The sequence below is a fragment of the Schistocerca serialis genome, chromosome 11, assembly GCF_023864345.2.
Source record: "Schistocerca serialis cubense isolate TAMUIC-IGC-003099 chromosome 11, iqSchSeri2.2, whole genome shotgun sequence".
Taxonomy (NCBI): domain Eukaryota; kingdom Metazoa; phylum Arthropoda; class Insecta; order Orthoptera; family Acrididae; genus Schistocerca; species Schistocerca serialis.
The window spans coordinates 87876353-87893235 of NC_064648.1; the positions used below are offsets into that span (position 1 = coordinate 87876353).

Consider the following 16883-nt stretch of genomic DNA (forward strand, 5'->3'; position numbering starts at 1 on the left):
TGTGTTCCCCTGGTCCATCACACCCTTGGCTTTGTGACATGGAACGTTATCTAGATGAAAAATGCCGTTGCCATCTGGATACGTGATCTACATGGAGTGTACCTGATATGCGACCTGTGTACGAGACTCCTTAACCGCCATGGTGCCTTCCACGAGCTGCACTGGACCAACATGTGGCCACGGGAATGTTCCCTAGAGCATAATGGAGCCACTGCGTGCCTGTCTCTGTCCCACAGTACAGGTGTCAAGGAGCTGGTTCCCTGGTATACGATTGATTCGAGGCCTTCTACCGCCACGATGTAGAAGGTACAGAGATTCATCAGACCGTGCCCCGCTCTGCCACTGGGCCAACATCCAGTACCGATGGTCATGCGCCCATTTCAGTCGTAGCTGTGGAGATCGGGGTGTTAACGTTGGCACTTGCCCGGGACGTCAGCTGCGTAGGTCCGTCATTAGGAATGTTCGGTGCACTGTCTGTTCAGGCATACTTGTACTCTACCCAGCACTAAAGTCTGATGTCAGTTCCGCCACAGTTTGCCAACTGTACTGTTTTACGAGTCTGGCCAGCCTAACATGTCTGACATCTGTAATGAGGGGTGGCCACCCAACCCCACGACACCTGGTCGTGGCTTCACCTTAGTTTCGCCACGTTTTGAAGACACTTACCACAGCACTCCTCAACCACCCAACAAGTCTCATAGTTTCTGAAATGCATGTGCCAAGCCTCCAAGTCATCACAATCCTCCCTCTGCAAAACTCAGATTGCGCGCTTTCCCCATTCTATGCATGGGCCTCACGGTCACTGATACTATGTGCACCGTGTGTGTGTGTGTGTGTGTGTGTGTGTGTGTGTGTGTGTTTGACTGGGAGGCATCCCTGGCCAAGTGACGCTGCTATCGCCTGGACCGGTTTATACCGATAGTAGGTCGGTGGTTATAATGTTCTGGCTGGTCAGAGTATGTAGGTCATTACCCCCTGCAGCACATGCAGCTGCTGGAGTTGGTTGTGGTGATGCTAGAGGTGGTGGATTGGGGTTGCGACGTCAGTACCCACGTTATGGTCATTATCTGCACATCTCACTGCATGGGATTGCCTTGCTTCCTCTTGGCTCAGTGCCCGACAGAGTTGTTAGTCACCATCCTGGCCTAATTAAAATGGCGTTTTTACTCAAGCATTCCAGAGGGAGGAACATTGCCTAAGTATTGCAGTTTAGACAGTTTGTACCCAGATAGCAGCAGGAATAAGGTGCATAAATTACTGGTGTTCGTCCTGTTTCTTGGTAACACCTTCATAAACATGAGTAGAATCTTGGAGTGACACAGTGTCAAATGCGCATTTCGATCATCCATTAGATCTTGAGACTACTAGGTTCAACAAAAAATGGTCTGGGCTTTCGCCATCATGGGTTATACCAAATTCCATACTGGTGAGGCAAGGCATATGTTGGGAAGACTGTATGGACAATAGAAGAGAGATTCCTTGAACATACACGCCACAGTAAATTATGCCAGACCATCAATTCAACCATGGCTGAGCTTAGTACAAAAAATGGCCATACTGTTGGCAATCTTTTGCTTCATTGAGCCCATAACTAAAACTGCCATAGAAAGTAGGGCCAAAGATGTCAGTAACAAAGATAATGACCCACAAACACGATGGAGCCTGCACTGAGCTAAGGAAAAGCTAGTGTGCTCACACAGTGATGCCCATACCCGATGGCGATGGCACAGAGGCTTGAGATTGCAGTTAAAGGCAGGTGCTGCCAGTCTCTACACAACCACTACCACCGCCAGAACCACCACCACCATGCAATGTGGCAGCTGCACAGTCAATGATAGTTGAACACAGTTGTTGTGTTAGTACTCTGGTAGTTGGCAGACTGGTGTAGTGTGTTGGTCCAGCTGTTGACATGGGTGCGAGCAAAGAACAGCAGAGAGGTGTAGTTCGTTTCCTGCTGGGTGAGGGTGCTGGAACACGCGAAATTCTTCATCATACGTCAGCACTGCGTGTGCCTGACATGTGTACAAACATAGCAGAGGAGATTGCAGGAAGGGGATACATCACTGTACGACGATCCACGTGCTGAACATGCTCTTCTTGCCATCACCCCTGATGGGATGGGGTGGATTGATGGCCTTATCTGGGGACACTGACGAATCACAGAGGATGAAATTCGTGTTCAACTTGATGTTATCCATGGCTCCGAGCATGTCATCATAGAAGACCACATGCATTACCGGCAAATCTGAGCACAGCTAGTGTAAAACCAGCTGATGGGGGTACAAAAGATGGACAGAACTGTGCCAAGTACGGGTCATCTGCTGCGATATCATAAGAATGTGCACGCGTTTCTGACCTGTGTCATCAGAAGGGATGAAAGCGGGTGCTACCATTTGCCCGAGGGCAAATGGCAAAGCGAACAGTGGGAACATCCCATACCTCCCTCGCCAAAAAAAATTCAGAGCTGTTCACACAAGTTCCAATAAGGTGACGATGACCTCCACCTGCGACTGCAGGGGCCTTCAGCTTGTCGAGTTACTCGAGCATGGAACCACAATCAATGTGCAGCACTATGGAGACACTTTGCAGAGCCTGCGATGTGTAATAAAGTGAAATGGCCAGAAATGCTGTCAGACGGAATGGTCCTGCATGATCGTGCATGGCCCCACACTATGAATCAGATGAATGCAACGCTTCAGCGATTTGGTTGGCAAACACTACAGATCTCGTCATACAGCTAAGAACTTACACTGTGTGGTTTTTCACATCTTTGGCGACCTGGAGAAAGATATGCATGGACGTCGGTTTCAGTCGAACAAGAAAGTGCAAGAGTGGGCGTGGTTGTCGATCCATCAGCTGCTGACCACTTTCTGCAAAACAGGAATTGATTGCCTCATGTCCCAGTGGGGATAAATGTCTTATAGCGTGTGTTAATTTTGGAATGGAACCATTCCACGGTTCCATTGTAGAGGGTATTCAGTTTTCATCTGAGTGTCCCTCATAAATCGGATGTCAAGCCGAGGTGAGTAGCAGTCATCACGAACCACGTGAAAATAGCCAAGTGTATGAATGCGTGGTTTCGCGGCGATATAAATTAATAAAATTTTCTCGGGCTTCAGGTGGATAAAATCCCACGAGCTTTCGACGAGCTCTCCCCAGTCATTGTCAAGTGGTAAAACTGACTGCTGTGTCGCCGTGGCCGCACTGCTGGCCGTGACGTCACTGGTGCTCTTTTCCTCGCCATATACGGTAATGTTTTCATCCCGCGTCCATAGCGCCCGTTTTAACATCACAATAGCCGAATCCCAGGCTGTGCTGAGCTGCAAACCGCCGTCCTTGTTGATAGTGTTTTCAGCGGTTTTTATTTCAGTAGCTTCTTTTATGACTCTATCCCAAAATCCCTTCGTCTTCATAACGACACATGTTTCGTCGAATAGAATTCGATTTTCTAAGGCATTATCTGGCACGGCTGATGGCATAGGCGTAAGCACGTCTCGTGTTCCGTCCGGCGTTGCTCCACAGCGCGTACTGTATGGCCGACGTATTAGCACTTGAGAATGAGCGGGGAGAGCTCGGTGGAAAGCTCGTGGGATTTTAACCGAGGCGGCTGGAATTCCGAGAAAGTTTTATTAAGCTACAAGTGTGTTTGCTGAAATACCGTGGAGATTTTATGACGTGATGCAGGTGTACTAGAGGGGAATTGTGCAAATTGAGTGAGGAAGTGTTACCTGCTGCCAGAGCGCGTGCGCGGCGCCCGGCTGGGCCAGCATGAGGCCGCAGCCCAGCTGGAGCACGGCGATGAGCACGCCTGCGCACACGGCCTCCTGCAGCCGCACGGGCAGCAGCGCGTACGTCACGTACGTGAAGAGCACGGCCGCCCACGCGCCCGCCGTTGCCCGCGGCACGGCCGCCGCCACCGGCTCCAGCTCCAGCTCCAGCTCCAGCTCCGGCTCCGGCTTCCCCTCAGAGGCGCCGTCCTGCTGCCACTGCGTGATGGAGGGCGCGATGCACAGCGCCAGGATCACGGCCAGGAACGTGGCCAGGATCACGTACGAGACCGCCAGCAGGTACAGCTCGTTCATCGCAGGACGCACCAGCATCGCCACCAGGCCTGCAACACACACACGACACACCGACCGCGTCAGCACACGGCGATAAAAATAAGAACTCAAAATTCTGCTGTTCGCTTTGCGATCGAATTTTCTTGTGTTTTTTTTTTTTTTTTTTTTCCTTATTGGATTTCGATTCCCCAACAGTGGGAGGGGGTGGGGTGGGGCTGGCCGCAATGTAATATGCCACTCTGCAGCCGACAGAAAAGTTAAATAAAAACATAATGAGGAGATATAAAAATAAAAACTGGTGATAAAACGGGACTTGCAAACAATGAAGGCTTTCACGACCGGATGGTATTGTTGTTCATAGTTCTTCCGGGTTATATGGCCTTGGTCCATGGAATTCTTCTATTCCTAACGCAGGACTCAACATGACCAGACATACCTCTGAGGATGTCCAACGTAGTATTGGACGAAACGTTAGGAATAGAAGAATTCCATGGACCACGGCCATATAACCTGGAAGAATTATGAACAATAAAACGGGACCGCTTAAAAAGGAACATGGTGAAAAGTTGCGAAAAAAATATAGAAAACGTAGGATGGGCGATGCTGATTAATTAGACAGGCACAATTAAAAAAAACACAGCGACACACCTAAAAAGGGGGACGCACAACAGTGAACACTCACAGTACATTGCACTATATGGGATAAATGCAGATGGGAGGGGGGTGGTGGGAGGACTCAGACATAGGAAGGGGAAAAAGGGGGGAGGAAATGTAAGAAATGTGGTAAGCCAATGGAGGGAGAGGGTACAAAAAAGGGGGTGCAGGGCAGATGCTAGAAGGAGTTAGGAAGGCAGTGGAGGGAAAGCGAAAGGACTTGAGGGAGAGAAAGCAGTCAAAGAGAGGGTGGGTGCAGAAAAGGAAACAGGATGGAAGACGGGGGGGAAGGGAGCCTGAGGAAAGGATAGAGGGAAAAAGGGGGAGGTGAGGATCAGAGTTGATAGGAGGGATAAATGGAGGGAGACAGGGCATCATCGAGGAGGGGGAGGTGACGGAAGCCACCTTCAGATAGATGGAGGGTGTATAGGAGAACAGCAGGGGGACACAATGGTGAAGGCGCGGCAGTGGGCGAGGGTTGGAGAGCAGAGGAGCAACCAGGGGGGGGGGGGGGGGGATGAAGTTGGTGGGAGGTGTAGGGGACACAGATATGTTTGAGTAGCAGTTGGGGGAAAGGAATCAGGTCTCAGAGGATCCGCGTGGGGGACAGGAGGCATATACGATAGGTGAGGTGCAGTTCATGACGCTCGAGGATCTGCCGTTCGCTTTTCGATAAAATTTTCTTGTGTTTCTTTTTTTTTTTTTCCTTACTGGATTTCGATTCCCCCACAGAGTGGGGGAGGGGGATGGCTGGCAGCAATGTAATACTCTGCTCTGCAGCCGACAGCAAAGTTAAAACATAATGATGAGATATAACAATAAAAACTGGTGATAACACGACGACTGGTTAAAAACAAACATGGTGAAAAGTTGCGAAGAAAATATAAAAAACAAAGGATGGGCGATGCTGATTAAGGCATGTAGTAGTTAGACACAATTAAAAAAACACAGCGACACACTTAAAAATAGGGACGCACAACACAACGCTCACAGTACATTGCTCTATAGGGGACAAATGCAGATTGGAGGCGGGTGGGGGGAGGACCCATACAGAGGAAGGGGAAAAAAGGGGGGGAGGCGAGGAAAAGCAGGAAATGGGGTGAGCCAATGGAAGGAGAGGACACAAAAAAGCGGGTGCAGGGGAGGTGCTAGGAGTTAGGAAGGCAGTGGAGGGGAAAGCGAAAGGACTTGGGTGAGAGAAAGCAATCAGAGGGTAGGTGCAGAAAAGTAAACAGGATGGAAGAAGGGGGGGGGGGGGAGGAAGCCTGAGAATAGGACAGAGGGAAAGAGAGGGAGGTGAGGATCAGAGTTGATAAGAAGGATAAATGGAGGGAGGGAGGGTGATTCAGGAGGGCGAGTTGACAGAGGCCACCTTCAGATAGGAGATGGAGGGCGTAGAGGAGTAGGGGGGATAGACTGGTGATGGCATGGCAGTGGGCGGGGGTTGGAGAGCAGAGGGGCAACCGGGGGATGGGGGGATCAAGTTGGTGGGAGGTGTAGAGGACACAGATATGTTTGAGTAGCAGTTGGGGGAAAGGAATCAGGTCTCAGAGGATCCGCATGGGGGACAGGATGCGTATTCAAAAGGTGAGGTGGAGTGCATGGCGCTCGAAGATCTGGAGGGACTCATATAATTTGGGGAGGGGGGGGGGCGATATCTAGGTGGGACAACCATAACAGAGGATGGGACGGATTAAGGATTTGTAGGTGTGGAGGATGGTAGAGGGGTTCAACCCCCATGTCTTGCCAGAGAGGAGTTTAAGGAGTTGGAGGTGGTTGTGAGCTTTGGATTGGATAGAGCAGAGATGAGGCATCCAGGTGTTATGACGGTCAATGGTGAGTCCTAGGTAGGTGAGGGTGGGAGAGATGTGTTTCAGAATAGCGCCAGATTTGTTTCGCTAGTAACCACAAGACCAGAGTACAATTAAAATTACTTGCTGCTACAGAGTTGCCACATCAGCTACCTTTTTGTTTTCTCGTGTGCAATACTGTGTGTAAATATTATTATTAGCCTATGTCTGTCGTTTATTTTCATTGTGATTCCAGGTGATGGGCATGAAACCTGGTCAGTGCGTCTACCTTTGGCTTACATGTAAGGTAGCATCACGTAACTGTGCGTTTGGTGGCGCCATTTATTGGTAAAGAGACTGACGCGTGCGCATCGTTTGATGATGCATAACGCCAGTGTGGTTTCACGCCGAAGAGAAGGTGGTCATAGAAGTTATCATCCACTATCGAACATGCAGGCGAGTAAGCTGGAACAACGAGGAGTGACTCGATTTTTGGTGTCGGAGGGAGTTGGGGGCCGTGAAATGTATCGACTGATGAAGGCTGTGCACGTAGAGTACAGTCTGAGTCGTTCAAGTGTTGTGGAATGGCGCAAACGATTCCTTGAGGGGCGCGAGTCACTGGGAGACGATGCTCGTCCTGCTCATCGTGTCATCACGCCGGATATGGTTGCGGAAGTGAATGCTTCAGTCTCGGACAACCGCAGAATCACCGTGGGCGAGATCGTTTTGTTACTGGGTATTAGCGTGGCCACCGCCCACTCCATAATGCATCAACACTTGAACTTGCGAAAAATCTGTGCACAGTGGGTTCCCAACCAACTGACCGGCGAACAGCTCAATACTCGAATGGTGCAGTCTTTGAGTCATCTGAAACGTTATTATGAAGAGCAATACGGCTTGTCACAGGTGACGAAACATGGTGTCACCATTTTGAACCGGAAAGCGAGCGTCAGAGCAAGCAATGGAAACGGGCGACTTCACCATCTCCAAAGAAATCGAAGGCCGTGCGCACCAGTTCTGGTAAGGTCATGGTGGCCTTCTTTTTTGAACACGAGTGCCCACTGCTTGTCCAGTTCCTGGAACATGGAACCACCATGAATGCCAGCGTTATCAAGCCGCTTTACACAACCTTAGCCGACCCATCAAGACGAAACGGCGAGGCGTGTTGTCCAACGGCGTTATCCTCCTGCATGATAATGCCCGCCCAGACGCGGCCAATGCGGTGAAGATGACACTGCAGCAGTTTCGGCGGGAAACGCTGGAACAGCCACCGTACAGTCCCGACATTTCACCGTGTGACTTTCACGTGTTTGGGACCTCTAAAACAAGCTATTTACAGACGTCAATTCGCAACGGACTACGAAATGTGTGACTGGGTTCAGGCCTGGATCCGACAGCAGCCTACTAGCCTCTTCAAGGAGGGAATCGACCGGCTAGAGTCGAAATGGGATAAATGTGCCAACAGTTTTGGCGACTAGTTTTGAGTATGCGTACAGTGTATAACTACTTTTTTGAGTTAATAAAACTGGTAGAAGCGGACCTCGGGGAAGATCAGATTGGATTCTGTAGAAATGTTGGAACACGTGAGGCCATACTAACCTTACGACTTATCTTAGAAGAAAGATTAAGAAAAGGCAAACCTACGTTTCTAGCATTTGTAGACTTAGAGAAAGCTTTTGACAATGTTGATTGGAACACTCTCTTTCAAATTCTGAAGGTGGCAGGGGTAAAATACAGGGAGCGAAAGGCTATTTACAATTTGTAGAGAAACCAGATGGCAGTTATAAGAGTCGTGGGGCATGAAAGGGAAGCAGTGGTTGCGAAAGGAGTGAGACAGGCTTGTAGCCTCTCCCCGATGTTATTCAATCTGTATATTGAGCAAGCAGTAAAGGAAACAAAAGAAAAATTCGGAGTAAGTATTAAAATCCTTGGAGAAGAAATAAAAACTTTGAGATTCGCCGATGACATTGTAATTCTGTCAGAGACAGCAAAGGACTTGGAAGAGCAGTTGAACGGAATGGACAGTGTCTTGAAAGGAGGATATAAGATGAACATCAACAAAAGCAAAACGAGGATAATGGAATGTAGTCAAATTAAATCGGGTGATGCTGAGGGAATTAGATTAGGAAATGAGACACTTAAAGTAGTAAAGGAGTTTTGCTATTTAGGGAGTAAAATAACTGATGATGAACGAAGTAGAGAGGATATAAAATGTAGACTGGCAATGGCAAGGAAATCGTTTCTGAAGAAGAGAAATTTGTTAACATCGAGTATAGATTTAAGTGTCAGGAAGTAGTTTCTGAAAGTATTTGTATGGAGTGTAGCCATGTATGGAAGTGAAACATGGACGATAACCAGTTTGGACAAGAAGAGAATAGAAGCTTTCGAAATGTGGTGCTACAGAAGAATGCTGAAGATAAGGTGGGTAGATCACGTAACTAATGAGGAGGTATTGAATAGGATTGGGGAGAAGAGATCGGTTGGTAGGACATGTTTTGAGGCATCAAGGGATCACAAATTTAGCATTGGAGGGCAGCGTGGAGGGTAAAAATCGTAGAGGGAGACCAAGAGATGAATACACTAAGCAGATTCAGAAGGATGTAGGTTGCAGTAGGTACTGGGAGATGAAGAAACTTGCACACGATAGAGTAGCATGGAGAGCTGCATCAAACCAGTCTCAGGACTGAAGACCACAACAACAACAACAAAGTCGTTACCGTTGCTTTACACTAGTGTCCGGGTTTCACTTGAATCCCGAAACTGGTCGTGGTCTAAGCACTGAAAATTTAAAAAAATCTTACAGCTTAAGCCAGGCTCGCCAGCGCCCCGGGCTGATTCGTTTGTTGTCGCAGTGGCCGAGCCGTGTCGCTCAGCTGGCCGTGCAGACCGCCCGCCGAGCCTCGCCATGCCGCTGTACGCAAATATTGCAATAGATAAAAATTTATTTTGCGACCACACATCGCTGTTCTTTTCAGCGGAACTTGGGGAAAACGCATCTAAAACCAATCTTTTTTGTTAGTTTCTTTATTCGAGTTTCAATGAATGATAAGTGATAATAGTGATTTAACAACAGGATTGTACAAAATTTATTGTATGTTTTTTTTTGGCGAGGTACGAGCAGGAAACAGGTGGGCAAAGTTTGTGCGCAAGGTACAAACGATCGCTGAGAATTGGGAAAGCAAGGAAACCCTTTGCTGCTGGGAATGTCATCAAGGATTGCCTGGTCGAATCGGCGGCTTGTATTTGTCCACCAGACCTCACGGAAAAATTTGAAAAAATAGCTCGTTCGCCTCAAACTGTTGCTCACAGAGTCGAAGATATGGTCTCAGATACGGAGCAGCAATCAATGGAGAGAGCGGCAAGCTTCATTTCACTTTCTACCGCTCTTGAAGAGTCCGCGGACGTTGCAGGATCTCAGCTCGTCATATTCATTCGAGGTATCGAATCTTATACCATTAAAAGACACAATCACAGGTTTTGATATTTTTCTAGCCGTGGAAAACGTGTTTCAGTCAATGGGTTTAAAATGGGAACGTCTGACCAGTGTAACAACAGATGGAGCCCCTGCGCTACGAGGAATACCCACTGGATTCCTGGGTTACGTCAGGTCAAAAATGGCAGAAGTCGGCTGTTCCTTATTCGCGGCAGTCCATTGTTTGATATACCAGGAGGCACTTCGTGCGAAGACTGTCAACACAAAAAATGTTATGGACACAGTTCTTCGAACGGTTAATTATCTTCGATCGCATGGACTCACACATCACCAATTTAAAGAATTTCTGGCTGATATCGAAGCGAAATAGCCGGAAATCCCTTACCACACCGATGTAAGATGGCTGAGCAGAGGAAAGGTGCTTCATCGGTTTTTCTCCTTGAGGGGCGAAATAAATACCTTTTTGGAAATGAAAGGACGTCCAGGAGAATTACTTTGTGATCCTAAGAGTGTGGCGAATTTGGCTTTTTTGAGCGACCTTACTGGTCATTTAAATACTTTGAACATTTCACTCCAACGCGAAAATCACTATGTCGTTGATTTAGTGTAGACGATTCAAAGATATGAAAAGAAAAAAAAAATATTTTGTAGGATAAACAATTGCGCGAGAAGAATTGTGGACACTTTCCTGCACTAGACAGCGTTAAAGAAGATGCGGATTTTTGAGATTATGTTGCAATCACTTGCGAATTACAAGAACGGTTTGAAAACAGATTTTTGGAGATAAGTGAGCTTCAACCGGCCTTAGATATATTTGTTCGTCCGTTTTCCTTTCGGGCAGACGACGTCTCACAAGTGCTTCAACTAGAGCTGATTGACCTGCAGTGCGATATCCGCCTGAAGAACCGCTGCTTTCTTATGTGTAAAACTCTGGATGACTTTCACAGTTGTCTTCCACGAGAGAAATGCCCTCTTTTGCACAAGCACGCGGCCTCTCAATGTTTGGTTCCACGTCTATCTGTGAGCGCTTTTTCTCTCTTTTAAAGCTTGCTAAAACTAAGAACCGTTCATTACTTGGCGATGAAAATTTGTCTAATTCTTTGAGGTTATCAATCTCAGAGAATATTGTACCAAACATTGACAAAACCGTTTCCTCGAAAAAAGAAAAAAGTGTAAAATGTTGATTGTCTTCTTTAACTATGTTGAGTGTAAGAATTAAAGAGCTTTATAACCTTAATTCTATTTTTAATAAGTTCTCAAACTTGGTCGTTTAAAATTATTACGTACAAAACAGCAGACTAAGGATCCGAATTCTAAACTCTGAAAAGGGATACAAAGAGATGTAGCCCAAAGTATAACAAAAAATATTTACTTGTAACTGCTAACAGTAATAATAAGACTCTATATCCCTTACATCAAGTTATTTGTGAAATAGAATATTTATGACTAGTTCATTTAAGAAACTGATATAATTTTCAGAAGACGCCTATGGTACACATGACGAGTGTGCATGTTCAGTGCTAATAGAATGAACCTGTGGTTCAGAAAACAACTAAGATGTTCTTCGATTCTTGGTTGGTTGGTTGGTTTGGGGAAGGAGACCAGACAGCGAGGTCATCGGTCTCATCGGATTAGGGAAGGACGGGGAAGGAAGTCGGCCGTGCCCTTTGAAAGGAACCATCCCGGCATTTGCCTGGAGCGATTTAGGGAAATCACGGAAAACCTAAATCAGGATGGCCGGACGCGGGATTGAACCGTCGTCCTCCCGAATGCGAGTCCAGTGTCTAACCACTGCGCTCTTCGATTCTTGTTTTGGATATTGTTGTCTAAAGCTTTGCGTAGTAATACTGCCACACGAACACTAGTTGTTACCTAAACGGTAAGAGGTTTGCTTGTTTTACCGCTCATCGGCCGCTCTTACAGAGGTGCGCTTCCTCTGTTGTTTTGCGCTGGATCTGACTGTTCCGTCTCACTCGCTCCGCAGCTACCCCTCTCTCTCTCTCTCTCTCTCTCTCTCTGTCTCCTATGGCGACACAGGGTCGCGGACGGGGCGCTGAACTACACTGCCTTGCGCCCGCGGGCGCAATTCTTGGATGAGCCTGGCTTAAGCGGTATGTTCAATTTCTGGTACAGTCGCTTAGTAGTGGAAAGGTATCAGCGCCACATAAGATTCTACAAAGATTATGGGGAAGAACTTGCTCCCACTCTGTCAACAGTTGTAGAGCACTGGAACAACGAACGGTATCTAGTGACTGGGAAAAAAGGACAGATTATTCACGTTTTCAAGGAAGGTCGTAGGAGACATGCACATAATAGACGCCCGTATCGTTGATGTCAGTCTGTTGCAGTAGTATGGAACATGTTTTATGCCCAATACTTCGACGTTTTTGGGGAATCAGAGTCTTTAAGTAACCATTTGCACGAGCACAGACAATATTTAATTTAGTTAACTTAGATTATATGTATCGATTTTTTAAGACAAGAGAATGCAAAATAAAGCAATTAACACCGCTGTCTTGTCACAGCCAGTAGGCATCAACACTCTCATGTCATTCGTTGTCCTAGAAGGACTTAATATTTTGTGCGGCTCCACAGTTAGCCATATTGATATTTATTAGCAGAAAAGAGGCGCAGAATTAATAAGTCGCTCTCATTTGTGAATGATCTGCCATTATTTATCTAGAATTTTACGTAAGTGTAATTTATATCGTAATGTATATGTTGAAATGAATATATGTTTATTTAATCTTATGCTTTGCTTAGTTTTAGTAGTTTTAGTCACTCCATTTTCATGATTGATGCTGAGGTCAGATATCAGACTCTGTCTACAAAGCTCGATTAATTCACGGCGTAAAATTTTAATCCCTCAATTACTTATCCAAACTAACAAATATTATTATTACAAATTATTATTACATATTTTATTATTATTATATTTTTTATTTGTTACAAGTCGCCTCTGTAAAAAAGTCAATACAGATTTCACAACCAGATACACTACCGGAAATGGAAAAAAGAACACATTGACACCGGTGTGTCAGACCCACCATACTTGCTCCGGACACTGCGAGAGGGCTGTACAAGCAATGATCACACGCACGGCACAGCGGACACACCAGGAACCGCGGTGTTGGCCGTCGAATGGCGCTAGCTGCGCAGCATTTGTGCACCGCCGCCGTCAGTGTCAGCCAGTTTGCCGTGGCATACGGAGCTCCATCGCAGTCTTTAACACTGGTAGCATGCCGCGACAGCGTGGACGTGAACCGTATGTGCAGTTGACGGACTTTGAGCGAGGGCGTATAGTGGGCATGCGGGAGGCCGGGTGGACGTACCGCCGAATTGCTCAACACGTGGGGCGTGAGGTCTCCACAGTACATCGATGTTGTCGCCAGTGGTCGGCGGAAGGTGCACGTGCCCGTCGACCTGGGACCGGACCGCAGCGACGCACGGATGCACGCCAAGACCGTAGGATCCTACGCAGCGCCGTAGGGGACCGCACCGCCACTTCCCAGCAAATTAGGGACACTGTTGCTCCTGGGGTATCGGCGAGGACCATTCGCAACCGTCTCCATGAAGCTGGGCTACGGTCCCGCACACCGTTAGGCCGTCTTCCGCTCACGCCCCAACATCGTGCAGCCCGCCTCCAGTGGTGTCGCGACAGGCGTGACTTGAGGGACGAATGGAGACGTGTCGTCTTCAGCGATGAGAGTCGCTTCTGCCTTGGTGCCAATGATGGTCGTATGCGTGTTTGGCGCCGTGCAGGTGAGCGCCACAATCAGGACTGCGTACGACCGAGGCACACAGGGCCAACACCCGGCATCATGGTGTGGGGAGCGGTCTCCTACACTGGCCGTACACCACTGGTGATCGTCGAGGGGACACTGAATAGTGCACGGTACATCCAAACCGTCATCGAACCCATCGTTCTATCATTCCTAGACCGGCAAGGGAACTTGCTGTTCCAACAGGACAATGCACGTCCGCATGTATCCCGTGCCACCCAACGTGCTCTAGAAGGTGTAAGTCAACTACCCTGGCCAGCAAGATCTCCGGATCTGTCCCCCATTGAGCATGTTTGGGACTGGATGAAGCGTCGTCCCACGCGGTCTGCACGTCCAGCACGATCGCTGGTCCAACTGAGGCGCCAGGTGGAAATGGCATGGCAAGCCGTTCCACAGGACTACATCCAGCATCTCTACGATCGTCTCCATGGGAGAATAGCAGCCTGCATTGCTGCGAAAGGTGGATATACACTGTACTAGTGCCGACATTGTGCATGCTCTGTTGCCTGTGTCTATGTGCCTGTGGTTCTGTCAGTGTGATCATGTGATGTATCTGACCCCAGGAATGTGTCAATAAAGTTTCCCCTTCCTGGGACAATGAATTCACGGTGTTCTTATTTCAATTTCCAGGAGTGTATCTTGAGAAACACAGCTCGCTGTGTTCCTCCGTGAGACGACACATAGCGATATGGACAACAGCGCTCCGGGTGAGACCGTGTTCCTTGACTTCAGGAAAGTATCTGACACCGTCCGGCTCTCCGTTTAGTGAAGAAAATACGAGCATCCCGAGTAGGGGACAGATCTCTGACTGGACTGAAGACTTCCTTGCAGACGGAACTCAACACGTAGCTCTTAAAGGAACAAAATCCAGAGATGTGAAGGTAATCTCACAAGTACCCCAAGGAAGTATCACAGGTGCCGTACTGTTAATAATGTTGTGCCCTGGCGGCGGAAATCCCGATCGATTCTCGATCGTTGTGACTCCGAGTGGTGTTTCTTTCTCCGTTGCGGGGCGCCACCTGGCGGCGGGTGGCGTGTTGTGTGTGCGCGGGCAGTCAAGTTGGGGCGCGAGCATTGCCTTTTTGCGTCGGACGCTGGGTCCCCCCGAGCTGTCGCTCGCTGGGCCTGGTGTTACACTCGCTGATCCCCGGGTCGGGTTGGTTACCAGCTTTCCTGCCCTGTCTGACTGCGCCCTGCTGAGGCCTGCGTGACGACACTCTCGTGCCGGATCATCTTTCTCGCGGCGATTTCCCTCGGCCGCGCCTCGGCAGGAGCCTGTGGCTGTGCTGCTCTCGGATATAGCTTACAGGGGAGTACTTTTCCGTCCTCGGAAGTCTGGTGCTGTTTGTGTGTTTCAGCGTGCTATGGCCGGATGAAGAAGATTATATTCATTGTTATGATTGTGTCGGAAACGTGGGCAAACCACAGTGTTCGTGTTTCTCGGCATTCTGTGGGGTGATGTACCTTGCTCAGTGTGTTTTTCTTGACATTCTATTGTGCCGTTGCAGAACTTTGTTTAACCTTTCAAGATTTTAAACATGGCTGCAGCAGCAACTGTTGAAATTCTTCACGATAATGGATGACAGCCAAAAACAGTTGCAGGATAAAAATTTATTAAAATTCTTGACCAAGGTTTCGGTACATATAAATATACCTTCATCAGAAGTAAAAAATCTAAAATTACATCATGCAATGGAGATTAATAAAACAATTGTGCCAAAGGCGTCATATTGTACAAATGGAGAAGATGTCTTAATTATTGACGACGCCTTTGGCACAATTGTTTTATTAATCTCCATTGCATGATGTAATTTCAGATTTTTTACTTCTGATGAAGGTATATTTATATGTACCGAAATCTTGGTCAAGAATTTTAATAAATTTTTATCCTGCAACTGTTTTTGGTTTGTTTAACCTTTTCCTTCCTTACTCTTCTGCAGAGTGCCTTTGGGTCCTGTGGCCTGTAATTTCGCTTGTGCCAAGTTCCTGGGTTTTGGGAGGGGGGGGGGGATAATTGATTAAATTATGTTTTGGAATTTATGGGATTCTGTGCGTTTTTGTGGGGTTTTTGCTGGCCGGTGCCCGTACGATTTCCCATTGCCTCGCCCGGGCGTCGTACGTAAAGTTCAAAGTGAGCGAATTTTGGTAGTTCCCATCCAGTGGTTCTGTGGGCCTCGCGCCACATTTTTTTTTTTTTTTTTTTCCACCCCGTCTGTCCAATGTCCCTGGCTTACGGTTGGCTCCTCTGTGATCGTTTCCTGACTTGTTTACCGTTTCTTACCCACTCCTCTGCATTGACTGCCGAATCTGTAATTTGGTCTATGCCATGTTATAGTTGCTTCACGTTGGTTCGCACACTCCCCTTGGTAATGACATCTGCGCACCTATGAGATTCAATAATGTTTTGAACTATTGTAAGCTGGCGGTTGTCACCATGTGTGTTAAATTTTAACTTGTATTTGTGTTTCGGTGTAATTGTATTTTGTTAACTGAGCTAATTTTATCTTGCCTACTGCTGCGATGTCAGAAATGTTAAAATCTAGCCTTGAACTCCTTGTGAATTTTTATGTTGATAAATGATGCAGTATTTTAGTGTAACGATTTATCTTTTACATTTTGGGAAAATTTTATCTTGGCAAATCCTTGGGGTTAAATTGTGCAACTTGTGTCTATGATCTATGGAAATGTTGGGGAGGATTGCACTTTCTCGTTAGGCCTATCACTTATTGTTTTACTAAAGGTATTAAGGGACATTTGTTGAACTTTTTTTTAAAAAAAATTAACAATCATAAATTTAATCTTACCTGTGAAGCCATATTTGTGGAGAGTTGTTATTTAAATTTCATTGTCTTCTCAGCTTGCCCTTTTCCACTTTATTAAAAGTGTTTGTTGTTTTGATTAATCGCAGCTGCTTGCGTTAAAGGACTAAAGCTGATTCTCAAAGATTGAGAATTAGTGTAACTCTTCACTCCAATAAAGCCACCCTGTTAAAAGAAAAATTTTTGTGCCACCATTTGTTTCCCCCTTGTTCCCCTTCCATGGCTCAAATGTTTATAAATAATCCAGCAGAAATCGTCGAATGCTCTCTAAGGCTGTTCACAGATGGTGCGGTTGCCTATAACAAAGCAGCAACGCCAGAAAACAGTAGCGATTTGCAAAATGA

General features: G+C 47.1%; 1 protein-coding gene across 1 annotated transcript in view; it reads right to left on the bottom strand.

Annotated features, from left to right (window-relative positions):
- The window catches only part of LOC126426481 (adenylate cyclase type 5-like), an 858869-nt gene extending 854769 nt beyond the window's left edge, over positions 1 to 4100 (bottom strand). The window contains exon 1 of the mRNA XM_050088392.1: positions 3729 to 4100. Within this exon, the coding sequence (XP_049944349.1) occupies positions 3729 to 4100 (372 nt within the window). The remainder of the gene's footprint in view (positions 1 to 3728) is intronic.
- Between the last annotated feature and the right edge of the window lie 12783 nt (positions 4101 to 16883).